This window comes from Neolamprologus multifasciatus, chromosome 4 (genome assembly GCF_963576455.1).
Source record: "Neolamprologus multifasciatus chromosome 4, fNeoMul1.2, whole genome shotgun sequence".
In the NCBI taxonomy this organism is placed as follows: Eukaryota; Metazoa; Chordata; class Actinopteri; order Cichliformes; family Cichlidae; genus Neolamprologus; species Neolamprologus multifasciatus.
In genome coordinates this window covers 28475208-28496004 of record NC_140442.1, presented here as the reverse complement: position 1 = coordinate 28496004, position 20797 = coordinate 28475208, and the positions used below count along the sequence as shown (strand labels likewise).

General features: G+C 41.1%; 1 protein-coding gene and 1 long non-coding RNA gene across 3 annotated transcripts in view; one reads left to right on the top strand and one right to left on the bottom strand.

Annotated features, from left to right (window-relative positions):
• The window catches only part of LOC146520742 (retinoic acid receptor alpha-B-like), a 38121-nt gene that overhangs the window by 921 nt on the left and 16403 nt on the right, over positions 1–20797 (bottom strand). The window contains exons 8-9 of one of the 2 annotated variants that reach the window (XM_085156836.1): positions 20247–20337; positions 355–535 (exon numbers count right to left, since the gene is read on the bottom strand). In XM_085156836.1, the coding sequence (XP_085012962.1) occupies positions 355–535; positions 20247–20337 (272 nt within the window). Of the gene's footprint in view, positions 1–354; positions 536–18349; positions 19988–20246; positions 20338–20797 lie in introns of those variants that run through there. The other variant, XM_085156837.1, reaches the window with a different exon arrangement.
• On the top strand, positions 14191–17461 carry LOC146520744 (uncharacterized). The gene is made up of 2 exons (XR_014873694.1): positions 14191–15247; positions 16618–17461. It is a non-coding gene; the product is annotated as an uncharacterized LOC146520744 (long non-coding RNA).

Genomic DNA, 20797 nt, shown 5'->3' with positions numbered 1-20797 from the left:
AACAATTATTGCACACTTTCAGTAAATCCAGTAAACTTCTTTTTACTTCTCAAGTATCACTGTGTGTCTCCTATATGATATATTTAACTGACATTTTTTATTGTAACAACCAACGATTTATAAAGGAAAATAGTGGCTATTAACAAGGTTGCCCAAACTTTTGCATCCCACTGTATCAGTATATTTTGTTATTAGTATAATATGAAATAAATTCTACATGTGTCAAGTCGTGTGCCAACATTTGCTGTGTAGTAGAACTGAGACATTAGTCATTATAAAAATTTATTTGAAATAATATTAAAATTCTCAAACAGAAAAACATTAAACATAAATATATAAAATATAGGTATTTACAGAGAGACAGGAATAAAAAGGACCCAGCTGCTCTCCAGAGCAGGAACAAGGCTGAGGCAGAAATGCTCCATTGGAGACTGGTGTGGCCTCTTCAGGGACACCAGGATGGCCAGCTCCACCGCCGATGGACCGTCCTGGGACCCGTCCCTCATCTGCCTTGGAGCTGTCCTCCTCTGTGGGCCTGTAAAACAGCACAAAACACAAAGAAATGAGAAGGCTGCTACTAGATTTTAATTTCAACATCGAAAAAACAAACAAAAACAGGATCTAATCAGATTGGTTGTAGATATTTAGTAAAGGTGATCACAAGGGAATCCCACAGAGTAAAAAGCTATCAGTGCTTGCTGTACATCTGATGCTACAATTACATACCTGGAGGAGACAGGTAAGCGGAAGTGACGGACAAGGTAAGCGACTCATGTTGTAACTGATGTCAGACGCCGGAGATTTTGGCGGAAAGTTAAAGCAAATGGTAGTTTAGATTTGAACAAATTCCTTTAAGCTTCAGTATTACCAAATACACTTATCAATTGTCTTATAACTAACAATATTTGTCTAAATAATCTCCAACACCCTGGAGAACAACGGGGAGAGTTTAGAGGCTCTCCAAGATTATATTGATCAGTGCTTTCAGGATCTCGTGATGAAGAAGGCCCAGTGTGCAGCTTGCCCGGCCAAATCTGAGACGCCGTTGTCGAAAAGATGTTGACAGGCAGATTCCCCCGTCACAACATCGCCAGCTGGCAAAGATATTGCCGACATACTGGAGTCAATCGACAAGCGATTGTCCAGTTACGACGCAAGGCTGTCCTTGGTGGAGATTCTTCACCGGGAATTTAAATGCTTGCGAGAATCCCTGGAGTTCAGCCAGCAGCAGGTGGAAACGCTCGCTGCTGAAAATGCCACGCTAAGGGAGTCGGTGAAATGTCTCACAGAAAATGTTACCCAGCTCAATAGAGAAAATAAAAAAATAAAAGAAACAGTTATTGATCTACAAGTTCGTAGCATGCGTGATAATCTGGTATTTTCTGGTATTCCAGAAGCCGCTGGAGAGGACGCGGAGACTACAGTAAAAAGCTTCATCAAAACCCACCTGAAGCTGCCGGAGGACACGGTGAAGAACATCGTCTTCGATAGGGTGCATCGCCTCGGCCCCATGCGGGCTGCGGCCGGGAGACCACGTCCTATCGTGGCCAAATTCGGCCACTTCAAACAAAAGGAACATGTGAAAAGCCGCGGCAGGGAATTAAAAGGAACGGACTTCAGCGTGAACGACCAGTTCCCCAAAGAGATCCTGGAACGGCGCAGGGTCCTCTTCCCAATCCGATGCGGCTTCATCCAGAAGGGCTCCCGCACTGTCATCGCTGTGGACCGGCTGTACATGGACGGACAGCTCCACCGCGACCCCAACATCACTCTGTGGCTGTATTAACTTCACACCAGATAGGAATCCGCTACACCCTTTCCCCATCCACTCACACTAACTTGCATTAACATCTGTTTAACTCACTAGTATCAAATCGCATCTTAAGTGTGATATCATAGCAGAATTAATACTGTCACTCTCCGTCAGTGGTTTGATTGGAATGTTTCCGGGGGTTTTTTTTGTTTGTTTTTTTTCTTCTCGTTTTTTCTTCTCTCTTTTCCCCCTCTTGTTTTTATGCTGCTCACCCTTGTCCTTGGTTTCTTTCTTTATTTTTGTTCACTACTTCGATCACCTGCTTCCACACTCATCCACAAACATCATCCTTTATTTTGACACATAGGCACAGCATGATCACGCACAATCATGCGCTCAACGGCAGCACATTTACATCAGTCAGACAGCGCACACAGACCTACAGGATACACACACTTAAGCCAAGCGTACTCATATTAGTAAATATGCAAACACATAGTCAGACTCAGGGAGCATCTCGCCACACATTTTTTCTCTCTCTCCCTGTCTTTATTTATGAACAAGTGATGTATTCTCTCCACCTGTCTAAGCGACACACACAGAGTACACCCCTAGTTATGCACAGACATCTATGGGTGCACTAAGGTTTGTTACATGGAATATAAATGGAGCTGGCTCCAGAGAAAAGAGGTTAAAAATATTTAACCAACTCAAAAAACTACAGGCAGATGTTGTCCTTTTACAAGAGACCCACAGACCTCTTAGAGGTTCGAATGAACTTAAAACACCTGAGTTTCCTAATGTGTTCTCAGCTTGTTATAATTCTAGACAAAGGGGAGTAGCAATTTTAATCCATAAAAAAAATAATTTTACAGTACTCGATACAGTTATAGATCCAGAGGGCAGATTCTTAATCATTAAAATATCTATACTTGATAAAAAGCTATGTATTGTAAGTGTATATGGTCCAAATGTTGATGATCCCTCATTCTTTCACGGTTTTTTCAGTGCACTCTCTGAACACTTAGATGGCACACTTGTTCTTGGAGGCGACCTCAACCTTGGACTAAATGAAGAAATGGATAGGCTCAATACAGCAGAAACTCAGCGTAATTGGCAGTCCCCAAATATAATCAAACAGTATATGAGCGACTTTGGTCTTTGCGATGCATGGCGCTCCCTTCACCCCACCAGTAAGGAATATACTTTTTTCTCACATGTCCATCACTCCTACTCTCGTCTGAATTATTTTTTGGTCAGCAGCTCACTTCTGAGTGACATTTCAGACACTGAGATTCACCCTATAGTTGTCAGCGATCATGCTCCTGTATCTTTAACACTAATGCACAAGAATAATACTACGTAAGTAAAAACTGGAGATTTAATACATCACTGCTTAAAGATGAAGACTTTATTAAATATTTTAAAAAAGAGTGGACTTCATATTTAGACTTTAATGACACTCCTGGAACATCAGCTTCTGTTTTATGGGAAGCAGGGAAAGCTGTGATGAGAGGTAAAATAATTTCTTTCTCATCACATAAAAAGAAAACAAAAATATTCAGGAATTAGAAAAAACCATCAAATCACTAGAAGAAGCATACGCGTCCCACCAAGATCAAGAAACCTTGAACAAAATACGCAAAACAAAACTAGAATTAAATGAGATAATTGATAAAAAAAACAAAAAACAAAATTCTTAGTACAAAGACTACACTTACAAAATTATGAACATAGTAATAAATCCGGTCAATTTCTAGCAAACCAGCTAAAAATAAAGAAAGAAAAAACAACTATATGTGCTGTTCAAGATTAATCTGGGAACACAATATATGAACCGAAACAAATAAACAACATTTGCAGGGATTTCTATAAAACGTTGTATTCACCACAAATAAACCCATCTAAAAAGAAAATTGATCAGTTTTTAGACAACATAACTCTCCCAAAATTATTAGACTCTCAAGCAATGGCACTGGATTCGCCACTGACATCAGGTGAACTCCAGGAAGCCCTGATAAGTATGCCCAATAATAAGGCTCCAGGTCCAGACAGCTTTCCTGCAGAATTCAACAAAGAATTCTGGACGATTCTAGCACCAGTTTTTTACAGAACGCTGTTAGAAATCAAAGAAAAGGGCAGACTTCCATCAAATATGAATTCTGCAAACATTAATCTCCTGCTAAAACCAGGCAAAGACCCTGTATATCCCTCAAGCTATCGTCCAATATCCCTTATAAATGTAGACCTCAAAATAATCTGCAAAGCTCTCTCAAAGAGACTAGAGGAAAATAACCCCCCTCTTAATTCATCCTGACCAAACTGGTTTCATGAAAGGTAGGCACTCATCAACAAATACACGTAGATTACTTAATTTGATAGACTACTCATACAGTAAAAACCTTGAAACTACAATATTTTCTTTAGATGCAGAAAAAGCGTTTGACAGAGTTAACTGGACATTTCTATTTGCAACTACACAAATTTGGTTTTGGATCTTCTTTCATCAACTGGTTAAAAATATTATATAATTCCCCAACAGCTTGTGTCAGAACAAATGACCAGACATCCTCCAGCTTCTGTCTCCTGAGGGGCACCAGGCAGGGATGCCCACTCTCCCCTTCACTGTTTGCAATTTTTATTGAACCACTAGCAGCAGCAATTAGACAGAATTCAGCAATTAAGGGCATAAAATGCAAGAACGTGGAACATAAAATCAGCCTTTATGCGGATGATGTGTTACTCTTTCTCCAAAATTCACAAACCAATATCTCTGGGGTGATTGAATTGATAAACTCTTTTGCAAGAATATCAGATTACTCAATTAACTGGTCAAAATCTACAGTCCTTCCGATTAATTGCTCCTTCCATAATTCCTCTTCTACTCAACTGCAATCGGGAAATATAAAATATTTAGGTGTTAATATTTCTCCCAAGCTTGCAGATCTAACTAAATTAAACCATATCCCACTTTTAAAGAAAGTAGAAGGTGATCTGGCTAGGTGGAAATGTCTACCCATATCACTCATGGGAAGGGTTGCTGCTATAAAAATGATGGTATTACCAAAAATAAATTATTTATTCTCAATGATCCCAACTAAACCGCCACAAGATTGGTTCAGATCTCTAGATTCATATATGTCCAAATTCCTTTGGAAAAATAAGCCCCCACGTATAAGCTTAAAAACACTACAAAAGACCAAGGATAAAGGAGGATTAGAACTACCTAACTTTCAGCACTACTTCTTAGCCAACAGGCTTCAGTTTATCTCAGGATGGCTAAAACATACCCTCTTAGATGAACCTTGGCTAGATGTAGAACAAGCACTTTGCAATAATCTAGAGATTTCAGATCTACCATTTATCAGCTCAAACATCCAACGACATGAATGCTTCAAAAGCGTCAACATCAGCTCTTCTCTGACAGCATGGTGGGAGTTTCTGAAGTTGACAGAGTCTTCATTAATCCCATGCAAACGTACACCTATCTGGAACAACCCTGACATATTACAAAACAATAATATGATAAACTTTTCAGATCGGAGTGGTAAAGGAATCAAATATGTAGAACATATACTAGAAGGAACAGAATTTATTTCATTTGACAGACTAGTTACACAATATGGGATCAACAAGAAAAGATTTTTAGAATATCAACAAATTAAATCCACAATAAAAAAAGAAATTTAAACCGGGTCAAGTTGAACTACAAACACCAACAAGTGTGGTTCAATTTCTTACTCTTAAAACCCCCAAATTACTATCCAAAATATACAGAATGCTTTCTAAAACAGATGAATCAATATCACTTCCTATTGCCAAATGGGAAGCGGATTTATCAGTTAACTTAGACCAAAACTTCTGGTCTCAGATTTGCTTAAAAACCTTTAATTTAATTAGAAATCCCGGTCTTCAATTAATTCAATACAAAATACTACATAGAGTGCACTATACAGGTCATCGGATGTTCAAGATGGGCTTTATGTCTACCAACAACTGCTCACACTGCCAAACCAATTCACCGGACAATTATACCCACGCTCTTTGGTTCTGTCCACCAGTTCAGAAGTTTTGGCGCGAGATATGTGAAGACTTATCAAAGTGTCTGAAATGTAACATTCCAACTTCCCTCTTAGTGTGTTTGTTGAGCAGCTTAGATAATGTCACTTCAGAAAAGAATATAACCCATATGGTTTTCACTGCCCTATGCATAGCCAAGAAAACAGTCCTCATGAACTGGAAAAATAAAAATAATCTTAATTCTGACCAATATAGAAATTATCTATTAGATTACATTAGTCTCAATACAGCCTCTGCCACCACATCAGATCAATTGCTCTGGGCTCATTTGATCGGCTCCATCACCTAGTGGGGGTGGGGGGTCAAAGTTTGGTCCCACCTTCACTGTTGTGATTGGTGTGGGGGTAGGGACATGCTTAGGGTGTCGGGGGGTTCCCCAGGAGCATCTTCCTTGGGGGGGTCAACCCGGGGTAGCGGTCATGGCCTATTAAGGGCTCTGTTGGCTGTTAGGTGACGGTTTCCTCGTGGCTGCGTGCAGCGGGGCTAGGGGAGGGTCTGTGCTGACGGACGTGGGTTACTGACATGGTAGCCTGGCTGCCCCTGGGTTGGTCCGGGACGGGCGTGAGGTTCTGGGGGCGCTCCGGCTCTGGGCTGGGGCCCTGGCCAGGCCTCGGGGGCTTGAGTCCTGGTTGGTGTGTTGCCGGGGTTTTGGGCGGGTGGGTGTATGGGGGCCCAGCCCTAGCGCAGGGTGCCGCCGGTGCATCGAGCCACCTGGGAGGCTCTTCAACTGATGGGTGTCACATCTTGCAGGAGCTTTCCTCTCTTCAGGAACTCTCTCTGCAGGAGGGGGAGATACAGGAGAGGTGGAGGAAGATCTCAGCCTGGGCGTCTATTGTCTTGTGTAGTCTGGAAGATGAGTGGATGATGGGGTGGGTGCAGTTTTCTCTGGTGGGGTTGGGTGGACTGTCCCGGGCTCTGTGGGGCCGGGTGGCGCTGCTGCACTGGGCCCCAGTCTGGATGGGCCTGGGCCCCCTTTCCCTGGCGGATCGCGGAGTATGGGGGTGCCTACTGGGGTCAGCGGGGGAGCTGGCCCCAGGGAGGGGTCACTTGCCCCTCCCTTCCTTCCCTCCCCATCTCCAGCTGCCTCCCTCTTCCCGTTCCACCACAACCACCCACACATGCAGGGCCTTGGAGTAGGGGTGTGTCACCAGGGTGCAGAGGAGGCACCCCCCTTTCCCCTTCTGGCTGCCTCTGCCTCAATTTTATCCCACAACTTAGACATTCACATTACTCACACTCTCATTACACATACATATAGGATCTTGGGGGTGGGCACGCTACACGGAATCGAAATTACCATCAGGGTGTACAGCTCACCCCTGGCGTCGTTGCCCACCTCTCAATTTTAAATACACGTAGACATTGAGGGCTATGTGCTTACCTGCTGCTCTCTGGCAGGTAGCTCCATGCCCTCCTGGGTTTTAAATGCACCTTAGAACACACATACATCAACACTACAATGAGCGAGTGGAGGGAGGCTTGGAGTCTTCTCTCACCCCCGTTCTCTGCGGCCTGCTGGAGCGGGGGGGCTAGGAGAAGGAGTTGGCCATCCGACTGGGGTCTGAAATGTGGGGCCTCCCTGCTGCTGCGGAGTCGGGGCGGTCTGCTTCTCCCCACCGCAGGGTGGAGTTTTTACGTGTTTTTACGTGTTTTGGAGTTTGTACGTGTTTTGGAGTTTGTACGTGCTTCAGGGCTTGTACGTGCTTCAGGGTTCGTACGTGATTTGAAGTTTGTATGTGCTTTGTCTCTAGGGGCCACCGTAAATATACTTTTATTTATTCACTCCACATAAAATGTAATAAATAAATCATATAATACAAAAATTAACGATTCACATTTCAACTTTTAACTATTTACATTTTCAGCTTTTTCCTTTTACAAATTTAAAGTGAAACAACACAAAACACTGCAAACCACAACACAATTAAATATAAATTATAATATGAAAACAAAAAGAACATGCATATTCTCTGTCATATTGACCTGCATGAATAAACTTTCTGAATCCTTTATCATCTGCAACTGAAAATAGTTGTGGATGATTACTATACCTTTTTAATGTGGGTTGTTGTCCCTGGCTCTCTTTCTCTCTCTCTCTCCCTCCTGCTCTGTTCCTGTGCTACTGAATGTAACTACCACCCCTCCTCCCTCTTCCCAGCGTAAAGCACAAGGCTCGCATGCGGAGTGAAGCGGAAAAAAGTGCGAGAGAGAGGGTGAGAGAAAGAAAAAAAAAAAACCACGGCTCGCGATAAGGAGCCGGCTCGCGTTTGTTCGCGACCGACCCATCACTATTTGGCTGGATCTGCCCCTTTGACCTAGGTCACAGCCACGTCACCAGGCTCCTGATTGGTTGTCGCGGCGCGATTTGACGCTGGAGTTCAGATTTTTCCAACTCGAGCGGTTGACGCGAAATGCGTGTATGCACAAAATGCAACACAAAAACTCACGCGCGTTTTTTTTTTCGCGAGTCAAACGTGCCAGACGTGCTACACTGATGCGCGTTTCGCGCGTTTCACGCGTTTTGGCGTTTTGGCGACGCAAATCTGCTTCCGAATTTTCGCGGGAGCCGCAATCGCGTGTCATCGCGCTTTTCCATTGACTTTACATGTAAACCTGATGCTCTGTCCGCCTCTATCGCGTTCGGTGTGAACACACCGTAAAGCAATAAATAGTTACAATTGTTTTGCAATGAATGACTGAGACCATGACTGCATTTCTATTTTGTCCATGTAAAATTCTACATTAGAAATGGTTTAAAAAAAAAAAAGAATTTCAGTTTCACTTTCACAATTTCTCCACGTTTCCAGAAGCGTTATCTAAAAAAATTCCTTTTGGTGCTGTGCAAAAAGGGGGATCCAGTTCATAAATACGCTGAGCTACCTGCTGTGGTGACCCTTTGTGGATAAGTGAGCAGCTGAAAGTAGCTGCTGCTTCTTTAGACATGACCAATCACCAATCTGAAGCTCCATGAGCAGTGATGAACATCAGGAGAAACAGTAAAGCTACCATAGTATACAACATATACCAATATTAGAGTGAGACAGAGGGTCATATTGACTCACTCAAAAGATAATGGTATGTCTTATGAATCATCGGTCCAAAATAAACTTAAATAAGCTCAATGTAAAACAGATACTTACCTGAATATTGGACAGCTTTAATATTTTCTTCAGTATCAAAGTAACACAAGGATATTTTAGGTTGATGAATATATAACAGAATCCGCCAATAGCTGCTATTTCCAATATGCCACAGTGTAAACAAAACAGGCTAAAAACTGTCTTACAGTGCTAGCAGCTACTAGTAGCCTATTTCATGAGTAGGGATGGGTATCGAAAACCGGTTCTTGTTGAGAACCGGTCCCCACTGTTTCAATTCCTTGGAATTGTTTGCCATTTTTGCAAACGATTCCCTTATCGATTCCAGTCGCCCCGAATGACGTCACCACGTTGCAGAGCGTCATCTACCTGGCAGGAAACACGGCGCCTAAGCGGCTCAAACACTAAAAAGTTTGATTATACTTTACGAGAACGGATGACAACAGGGCAACTTGCAATACTTGCAAAGTAGATATTTCATTTAAGGGAGGAAACACTACAAATATGCAAAAGCATTTGCTCACAGAACACGTGATAACCTTAAATGAATGTCGTGATTTTAATTCCGCTCCGGACTCGTGAATCTTAACCCAGCAGCAGCGGTAATGTTTGCACGTCCTCTCCCGTCAATGCGGCAGGTAAATAATCAACTAACAGTACATATTATGTTAGCGCGATCTGCCTTATTACAAAACCTGCCATTACTGTGCATTTAGGTGACCATGAAGAGAGAGACAGACAGAGTCTGGCTGGCTCAGATGCTGGCAGTTGTCGCTGCAGTCTACCGGTAGCGTCTCAGGCCAGGATAGACGAATGTCACCGAGCAGTGACTAAGTTTGTGGTAAAAGGCTTGCACCCGTTTGCCACAGCAGATGCCCCCGATTTTCGGTAAGTGAATGTGTTTAATTGTAGGCAGGGACATTACTGGATATTCTTGTGTAATTGCTTCAGAATAATTTATGTTATACTTTGTTATTGCTACAGAAGAATATTTATTTTATTATTTTACATTTACAATTTTTTTCCCCGGGGACCCTGTGACACCCCATTGAAGAGCCGTAGGCTGTGGATCTCTTAAGATCACACTGCTGGGTTTGTAAGGCCATGTTACTCCTAAATTTCTATCTATTTATTTTTGGCCAGCTGGGACATTTCCCCCCCTTAAAAGTAACAAGTAATCCATAATATAATCCATTTCTTTTTAAATCAACAAAACCCACAATGATAACTGATTACTGAAGATAATGATTGTTACGGCTGGGGCGGCAGTCGTGTGGAGGGTGAGAAAGGAGGATCCAATAGTAGAAAATGGCGGAGGTGCAAGTGGGTTTTATTTACAGTGCACAAAACCAAGGTGTGGGCAGAACCGAACATAAACCTAAACTGGGAAAACTAATACAAAATGGAGGACATGGAGCGAGGAGCAGAGAGACACGAAGAAACATGGAATAATGTAGACTACACGGGAGGTTCACAGAGAAACACAGACGACGCGACCAGGACCACAGGCAGACACGCAGTATAAATACACACCAGGTAATTAGGAGATGAGAGACAGGAGGGCAACACACCTGGGAGAAATCAGAACCGACGGGACAGGGGAAACGAAACTGAACACACTCACATGAGACGGGGACCTTCAGAATAACACAGGAAACTCACAGACACAGAAAACTAGACGAGACACTGAACTTAGACAGATTCACACGCAGACAGTGTGACACCATAGACAGACAGAACAAAGAAGTGGGACCAGGGCAGGCACAGAACAGAACCCTAACAAATGGCAAATCATAACAGAATACATACTCAGAATAACAAAAGCACAAAGAAACACAAAACACTGAGTCGGCAGACTCAGGACCATGACAATGACAACTTCATCAGTTCAGTTTATGAGTTTAGCATAGTCAACAATACCCTAATAGTACTGAAAAAGTACCATCTTAAATGGGGCATCAGCAGCAGGGTCATCAGTTTTTCTTTCTGTTCTGCAATTCTGTCAAAAAATGCAGAACAGCTAATTATCAAGAAGACAAATGTGCAAAATAAGCTGCTTGTAGAGATCAACTTCTTCTTTCTAGATGAAAGCTTGAAAAGTCAGCAAAGAACTCATCTGCATATTGCTTTAAGAAATGGTTCATCATGCTACTGTCGTTCTAACTTGATGAAGAAATGCTCCATTCATGTTTGACTTATTCAGTCATTTTCAGACATGTGATACAGTGATGCACATCAAGCAAGGTGCTTTTGGGTGCTTTATGTACTTTGTGTACTTTGTGTACAAAAACATAATTCCATAAATATTACAATAAAAACAAAATTAAATATGAAACCTATAAAAACTGAGATGACGTTCCCCATTTTCAAACTGAAAAGATACTCACTCCAGAAATTGACACTAAACAGGGAAAAAAATTAAACAAGCCTAAATGAAAATATTTTTTGACTAATGTCGAATTCAAATATATCACCATCATCATGGCAGACACTAATACACCACACCAGTGTTATTATTGCTCACCACCGGCTCTGCTCGCCAGATTCGGCTCCTTTTAACTTCTCCCCTTTCCCTTCCTACAGTGAAGTGAAATTCAAATTCAAGTGCAGTTTTATAATTCAGTGTTTGAGATCCAACCCACACTGCAGATGTGCAAGTGGGTAGAACAGCACTTCCAGGGAGTGATCTGAGATGAGCATTACTATAAGGTTCCCAGAACTTTCTGAACTCGGACTATGTGAGAGTGGATGTGGTTTTATGAAGAACAGTACAATGTAAATACAACAGCGCAATGTTTTCCCCCCAAAATATAGTATTTAAGTGTAATTGAGCTATTTGTATATATTAGAGCTATTTCTTTTGTGTTCTCTGAGCTTTGTAGTATATTGAATTATTTAATTTAGTTCAGTCTGTTACTATTAATGTCTTGGAGCAACTGTAACCACATAATTTCCTTAGGCATTAATAAAGTATTCAGTTTAACCTTTATTTAACCAACAGAACACATCCTGTCTGGAGCACGAAGTTGGTTTGCAGGGTCAAATTTTCCACTATTTTCTCTATTACAAAGTTAGAACCCACTCTCACCAACCAGATAACTCTACCTGTCTTTACCTGATACATGTTGTTCACTATTATTCTGTGTGAAAAATATCACCGTGGGCACGACCACTTTAATATTGAAAGACATACCTAAAGCCTAAAAGTATTACATTGTGAAATACACACTTGTCCAAAAATTCTTTGTTTATGTGGGTTATAATGATAATATATTATGTGCATAGAAGACAAATGAAAACTTCCCACAGGGCATCCAGCAATCAGTCAGATTTTAGACAGAAAAGAACTCGCCTACATCTTCAGATATCGGTGCGGCTGGTTAACTGTCAAGAGTGTGGGTGTGGGGTGATGGCAGTGGCACATCTAGCCCTGAGCCAGAGGTTTGATCTGTGATCAATTACATGTTCGCTAAAAAACATAAACACGTTATTTTCTTTTCTAATAGTGGGAAAGTCAAACAGCTTTATCTGCTCTAGTGCTCTGAATCGGCACGTGGACCAAACCAAAACATGAAATAAGGAAGGGTGGGGTCAGAGGCTGACTGGATTTTATTCTTTGTTTCCAAAAACAAACGAAAAATGCTAGAAAACAAACACGTTTTAATGTAAACATTATTTTATGCTGACAGGGCAATAATATTCACACAAAAAACAAAACTGAATCTTCTACTCTTGTCTGGAGCCCCTGTCAGGCATGGGCCCTGCAACAGGCAGAGCACCTCATTGAACAAAGCACTGATCTTACACACAGGGCAGACAACCACCAGTTGATCTAACATGCATATTTGTGGACAGTGGGAGGAAGCTGAAGCACCCAGATGACCTTAGATGGCAGTATGGTTTATATCCTTCTTGCTGTGAGACAATAATGTTAACCACCCAGACAGCAAAACAAGAAAATGTTGGAGTTTTTTTGGACAGTTACTTGCTTTTTAACAATTAAACCAGTAGTTTTGTGGAGGGTTGCTGCCCCCAATCTGAAACCATCACTAAATTAAAGTAAACTTTAGCACTAAAGGCATTATAAAAATGATCCATACCTTTGTTACCTCTACTATAACTCAGGATTGCCCAGTTTCACTCTTTTTTGATTGAAGATGGTTCGAAACCCCGTTGCGTGGTACAAAGTAAAACACACCACTCCCATTTAAGCTCAATTGCACTGGCTACCTGTGAAATTTCGATTGAATTCAAAATTATATAATTTGTTTATAGACCCCCTCTATGGTTCAGCTATACAATTTATCACAATTTTTTAACTACAGATTTTTGCCTCAGATAACTCAGACCATCCTCGTAGCATCTTCTAACAGTTTCCCATTCTCACCTAAAAGCTAAAGGCACCTTGTCCTTTGCTGTTATTGCCCCCAGTGTCTAGAATTGACTGCAATACCAATAAAAACTTGTCAAACAACTGAGAAATAGCTTTATAAAGACCCGTTACCTGTTTTCACTTGCTTTTATTCACATCTGAGGCTTCATGGTTTTGTTACGTCTACTGTGAACATTTGTCTTATTAATTTCTTACTAGTAGAGATGAGAATTGAGAACTAGTTCTTGTAGAGAACCGGTTCTCTTGTGACTGTTGTGGTCTGAAATTGGGTTTTTGTAGACCTGCAATGTAAATGTGTTTACTTTGGAAGCATGTTTGGTCATCTCCTATTATTATATTGTGCTACATAAATAAAACTGACTTAAATTGACATTTTTATTTATACTGGCTATAAAATGGCGCTAAAAAGAAACATTAAAAGTCAGAAAACCTGAAAACGTTTAGATAGGCACTGTGATGAAATGCTGCCCCCTTCTGTTAAAATTGACTGATGTTTGTTTTTTAAATTTTAAAAAACCTCTGAATTTAATCTTGACAGATATACCAATTTCCTATCCTCTTTTTCTAAAATATTTATTAATACGAATATAAGTTTTTAAATTGTGCCTCAGACAAAGTTCAGACATGAACACGACACGACTCCATGTTGCTTATAAATTATTTATTATGTTGAGATTTATTTTATTTTATTTATTTAAAGAAGCAGTGATGTTATTTAGTCTAATAAATTTCCCACTCGAGTTGTGGCCAGTCTTTATCTTGCAAACTCGGGTCCTCTACCAGAGGCTTGGGAGCTTGAGCACTGTAAAATTTAATATTGTGTTTAATTAAAAATATTAAATAGGCTGAACTCAGTTTTTTATCAATTTGTTATTAGAACTCGATTTTCAAATTCAAATTCAAATTCAAATTCAAATTTTATTTGTCACACACACACAACCATACACAGTATGACATAGGGGTGAAATGTTTGTAGCTGTACAATGCCCGACCATTAAATGACAGACAAAAAAAGTTTTACAGTATTTACAATTTACAGGTTACTATAAAATTTACAAATTAACTTAGGAATTTAAAGTAAAAAATGTGCAAATAGCAGAAAGAGATTATCAAGATTATAAATTATAGGAATTATAGGATTATAGGAAATGTGTGGTGGTGCGTGTGGTGATGTGTGTGGGAGAGTCCAGTCCTACACCTGGTTCAGGGCCCGAATAGCCTGGGGGAAGAAGCTCCTCCTCATTCTCTCTGTTTTGGCCTTAAGGGAGCGGATGCACTTCCCAGACCTCAACAGTGAGAAGAGTCCATTGTTGGGATGGGAGGGGTCCATCATAATCTTCCTGGCTTTGGACTTGCACCGCTTGGTGTAGATGGACAGCAGGTCAGGGAGCTCTGATTGAATGATGCGTTCGGCTGAGCGCACCACTCTTTGCAGATCTCGTCTGTCCTGCTTGGTGCTGTTCCCAAACCAGGTGCAGATGTTTGCCGTCAGGACGCTCTCGATGGTGCAGCAGTAGAGGTTCTTGAGCACCTTCAGTGGCAGATGGAAGTCTCTAAGTCTTCTGAGGAAGAAGAGACACTGATGGGCTTTCTTAACCAGGGTGTTGATGTGGCAGGACCATGACAGGTCCTGAGTGATTTAAATAAGTTACCAGTACTTTTTATGCAAAACGCTGATAAACTCAATTTATTTGAGTTGTCTTAACTTAGAAAAACTAAGTAAGATGGAAGTTCTCTTAGCTTCTCAGTGCGGAAGGAAGAAAGATGTGTTTTGAAAAAGCCCCGTCACTACCGTCCTCCTCCCTCTCGGATCAGTCCGCATGTTCATGGTGCATTTGTTATGGAATATGTTGAGCAAACCTGGAAAAGCTCAAGATATTATTGTTGTCATTGCTGTGAATCTTTACCTGATACACTGACTTGGTGAGTAAATGTTTACTCTTATTCAAACTGATTTTGTGGCTTCTCTTAGTTTAGCACCAGGTTTATAATCTTGCTAGCTAGTTAATGTTAGCCTAGCGTTGCTGCTGCCGCTGGGCTCATGTTACTTAAAAATTAACACCACAGCCTTAAAAACCTTACATAAAACTATGTCTGTGAAAGTTTCTGTTGATTGTTTGAAATAAAAAAGTGAAATAAGAGCCCAGACGAAAATCTTCGGGAGGTGCAGCCGTTAGGGGTGGGGTATGGGGGGTATTTTCAATCCACAGTCATAACTAACTAACTAACTAATTATATATATATCATGTTTAACCTGAGTAGCAAAAGACCGCAGGGGGGGATGAAAACAATAAGCCAGGAGTTAGCTGTGCTCCCGGACTCTATCGAGCCTTGACCTCCCGGTCAGCTATGGCGCTGGTGGATAACAGAGCTCTCTAAAAACGTGGAAGCACTTTTGCAAATATGTGATATTTTGATAAATTAAGTAGATATTTGAGCATTACACAGCTACATTCTCGGCTGAAAATATCTTAAAAGGTTATTTTGTGACCCAGAAAGGGTAGTCTGGGGAAAAGGAGGATGCATTTGTCGACAGGTTGTCGGAGCCTGTGCTACTTGTAAGCGCGGCAATGGCGGAGGAGCGCGGCTAAAAAAAGTTATTACTTTTTCTGGGTCACAAAATAAACTTTTAAGATATTTTCAGGCGAGAATGTAGCTGTGTAAAGTTCAGATATCTGCTCGATTTATCAAGACATCACATATTTGCAAAAATGCACCGAAGTTTTCAGAGACGTCCTTTTTTTCATGCTTTGTGGCAGCTTTTGAACATCTGTGGCATCTATTAATGTCAAATCTAGCCTTTATTTAACAACATAAGCAAACTCTATGTCACAATGATTGCACAGCCATTAAGGATCAAATCAGTTTCTGAAAAATGTTCTGCTTTTTCTCCCTCTGCTTGCTTCTTACTGTCTTTGAGTCCCTAAGGACCCCAAAGCGCTTCACACTACATTCAGTCATTCACCCATTCACACACTGTATATAGTGAAGTCTGCAAGTTTTCAAACAGTAAAATTTGTTTTGTGCCAAAATCATTTTGCACATCATTAGAATGAAAGTTATTGGCCATGTTTGCATAGCCCTTTTTTAAAATGATGCTTTCATGACATTATTGTATGTTGGGTGGTGGTCACGGCTATCCAGACTGACAATTGGGACATTGAATGTCACCTCTCGGTGGGGAGGGAGCCTGAGATTGTCTAAATTGGAGTCTGTTTTATACCAAATGCAGAAAAAAATGTTTGAAGAAAGCAATTAAGTTCATGTTCCAAAAAATATTTGTTTGCTTGCAGGACAACAGGAGAGATGAGTCCTCCATCACAGATGGTGTGGTCAGTGAAGATGGTCGCCTGCAGGTTCAAGCTCATTGCATCTCCAACCCACATCCACTGCCACTGTACTTAAGGGAAGTTAAAGACTTTCTTCTGCACCTACATTTGGATCACCTCGATCCATGACAGTCATTCAGGCAGTAATGCCTGGACTGAAAACAAGCCATCCTTAAAATAATACAACATTCCAGCTCATGTGTTGTAATGAAAAACAAATGTGTTGTTTAAATCAGAGACTGCACTTGTGACAGAACAACAAATATTTTATTTTGATTATATAAGTAATGTAAGTACAAAACAAACTTGTGGTAGGCCTAAACTTATTTTCAGAATAATTACATCTGAGACTTTGTTTCATTGTGAGATTATAACAGTGATGGCAATATAATTGTTCAGCAGAACAGTGTCCAGTATGTTGGCTGTTATACTTTGTTGTGTTTGAAAATAAAAGTTGGGCTGATTTTAACATCATTACAAAAAGTGTTGTTAATTATTTTTAATCATATTCAGGTTACCACAAATAGTTTTTTCATTTAGTTGAACTTGAAATGTTTGTCAGTAGGTAAACAATTAGTATTGTGCAGTCAGAAATATCAAGTTATTCTTAATACTGCAGACTTGCAATGAATACGTTGTCCTAACAGTCATCTTAAGTAAACTTTACTTAGTTTTTTTGAGGCAACGAGTTTCCTTAATTTTTTTGAGTTCTGGGAACTAACAAGGCTGTACTGTGTACTCAAAATGAGTAAGTTGCCCTAACTTGGTCATCTTACGTAAACTTGATCCAATTTTTTTTGAGTTCTGGGAACAAATGAGCTTGTACGGAGTACTCAAAATAAATAAGTTGTCCTAATTTAGTCATTTTTAGCTAAGCTTTACTCAATTTTTTTGAGGCGATGAGTTTCCTCAATTTTGAGTTCTGGGAACTAATTAGATTTTGGTAAATGGTAAATGGACTGATTCTTATATAGCGCTTTTCTACTCTCCCGGAGTACTCAAAGCGCTCTATACAACATGCCTCATTCACACGCACTCATACAAGCACTTCTAAACTCAAGTACAACTAATAAACATTCACACACATTCACACTCCGATGAACGCATCGGAGGGTAATTTGGGGTTAATATCTTGCCCAAAGACATTTGGCATGCAGACTGGGGAAGCCAGGAATCGAACCACCAACCTTCCAGTAGCTGATCTGCTCTACCGCCTGAGCCACAGCCTGAGCTCTTCTGGACAGAGACCTCGGATGTTGTTCCTGCAATATGCTGGAGCCACTCGCCCAGTTTGGAGTCACTGCCCTGAGTGCTCCAATTGCACTGGGACCACTGTTGCCTTCACATCTTCTTGAGCTCCTCTTTCGGCCCTTGGTATTTCTCCAGCTTCATGTTCCTTCTTCCTGATGTTGCTATCACTTGGTATAGCTACATCTATCAATACAGCTTCCTCTGCTTATCCATCACTACTGTCAGGTTGGTTAGCCATCACCAGTTTGCCTGTCTGTATCTCTAAGTCCCACAGTATCTTAGCTTCATCATTCTTGACCAATCCTAGGGGGCGGCGCCCATTTTGACCTGAGGACTTTCAGGCCAAACTAAGCACAGTGTATGCTATGCCGGCCACTTGGTTATAGCGTTCCATCTACACCCTGCCTGCTAGCATTTTGCACCACAAAAACACATATTTTCACAATTTATAAGAGAGTGACGCTTCTTTATTGAACGCTCTGTATGTGAGACTTTCCAGTGTTGCCTCACCAGACAGTAAAGGGGACAACACTGAAATAGAGATGAATTGTACCTGACAGCAGGGAAGTTGTATTGAGGCAGTAACACTGTGTAAACAGACGGTGGCATCAAGAGGTGCACACAATAAAAAAAAAACAACTGAGCAAAAAGCAGTGAGGGAGCCGGGCACTGATAGACAGAAACATGTTTCTACTGCAGTGCCCTCTACAGAACAAATGATATTTTCTTTTGATAGGTTCCAGAAAGTCCATGAACAAAGTTTGGCATACAAACCAGGAGCGCCTGAGTTAATGTTTAAACCCACTGTAGGGTGTCTTCCTCTCTTGTGCTCACATTTTTTAGAATTATTACCAACATAACACACTCTTGCCAGGGGGAGGGGCCACTGGGGGGGAGGGGGGGGGGCAGCAAATTTTACAGAGTGGCCAGTGCCCTCCCTACATACATGGAACATTTGTTTGGCAGCTTTTTGTATACCATATTTCCACATGCTGCCACAGACTCCAGCTGCAGATAGGGGGAATTCTGCAGTGGCAAACATGGTGTTCGAAGCAGAGCTTCCCAGGGGAAAAACTAAATTAAATTAAAGCTTTATTTTGTCATAAAGATGGTAACCCTCTTAAACAGTTAATCTGACTGGTGATTCTGTACATACGGTGACCACTGAAAATGAATTCAGTTGTAACAATGTTTCAAGGGCACCACTGCAGCCTCAAAACACAGCTTGAACATTTAGATGTTAGTGATGTCACTGATGACACGTCTATCAACTCTGCTTTGGTTGATAATGTCCACCAACAGGGAAGACAGGTTATTATTATATAAAACTAATTTCATGTGTTTCACAGTTTGTTGAAGCTACTTTAAGTTGCTGGACTTGAATCTGAAAATAATCCAAAGTTGATGATGATGGTGAAGTGTATTTGTGTTGGTGAGGTGAAGGCTGGTTAGCTGTGCTGGGAAAAATACAGTATTTACATATGTACAGTTAGGAAAATAACCTCTTGTATCAGCCTGTCTCAGTCTCAGCTTCTTCTTTTTTCACAGCCTTTGATATATACACTATATTACACACAATAATTCTCCCAACTATACAGCACGTGACTTTTTGCACTGAAGGAAATCTGATTCACGAGGAATTCTGTTCGGTCTGTCCATGTCATCTGCTTTTTATACATCATTAAAAAGAAATGTGTTGGCTTTTTTTGCATTTAACATCAAGAACCATGATTTGTCAACACAAGCAGTCCAAGCAGGTCACTCAGAAAGTTCATGGAGCAAGATGCTCTGCTCAAGTTCCCCTATTGCTGTTTGCAGAGTGTGGCGCCTCAGGTGGAGGGAGGGGAAGGAGAGGAGGGGGAGCGGGGAACGGGGCTCGGGCTGGGAAAATTGACCGGTTTGTGCATCGGACTCGAACGGCAGCTTCCCGGTTCTTCTTCCACCTCCCTCCTGGCTCCTCCTCTTCCTTTTCCTCCCCCTGCTCCGTGCCCCTCCAGTCCCTCAGAGTTCTCCAGCATCTCCTGAATGAGAGGAGGCATGGAGCCAGGGATCTCCATTTTCAGTGTGATCACTCGCTCTGCTCCTAAGAGAAAACGTTTCAGAGAGACGGTCAGCATAACGGCTTTGGTGGAATAAAACATCACAGGAGGAATGAATTCTTAAACTTTAAAATTCATTTACTTTTAATTTAGATATTAATGAAGGATAATGCACTGCTGGGAAACCACCATTACATTTTAGATAAGAAAGTTTATGAGTCCAGCTGTAGCTCTAACAATGTTTGTTTCAAACACAAGTGATTAGTATTTGCCAGTTAATGTGTGTGTGCGTAAATGTGTTACCTTTAACACTGATGCTCCTGAGGTCAGTAATCTTCATCAGTATCTTGGGGAACATGCAGGGTTTGTCAGGCCGCCTCCTCCTCACATAGAGCTACAGACACAGGTGATGAACATATTCTTTTATGACGCCGTTTTTCATAACAGTTACTGAAAGCTCGCGTGTTTTTAGGAAGAGGTGTTATCATCCACGATAATACCCATGTACAGTGGTCCCTCGTTTATCGCGGGAGTTACGTTCTAAAAATAAATCCGTGAAGTAGTCAGCTTTATTTCTTACAATTATTATAGATGTTTTAAGGCTGTAAAACTCCTCACACATTCACACTTTTCTCTCTTGTTTAACACTCAAACCTTCGTAGAAAAATAAGCCCAGTATTATAGAATGAAACCAAACCCGCAGGTGCCTTTGATGGTGCAAAATGTTTAGTTGACATTGCTGTTTTTTTGGGGGGGGAAACTTACAAACATACAGTGCAGGACTTCAATGCTAGCAATGAAAGATTTATGTACATTTGACAGCTGAACGCATTCTGTACTGGACAGGAGACAGC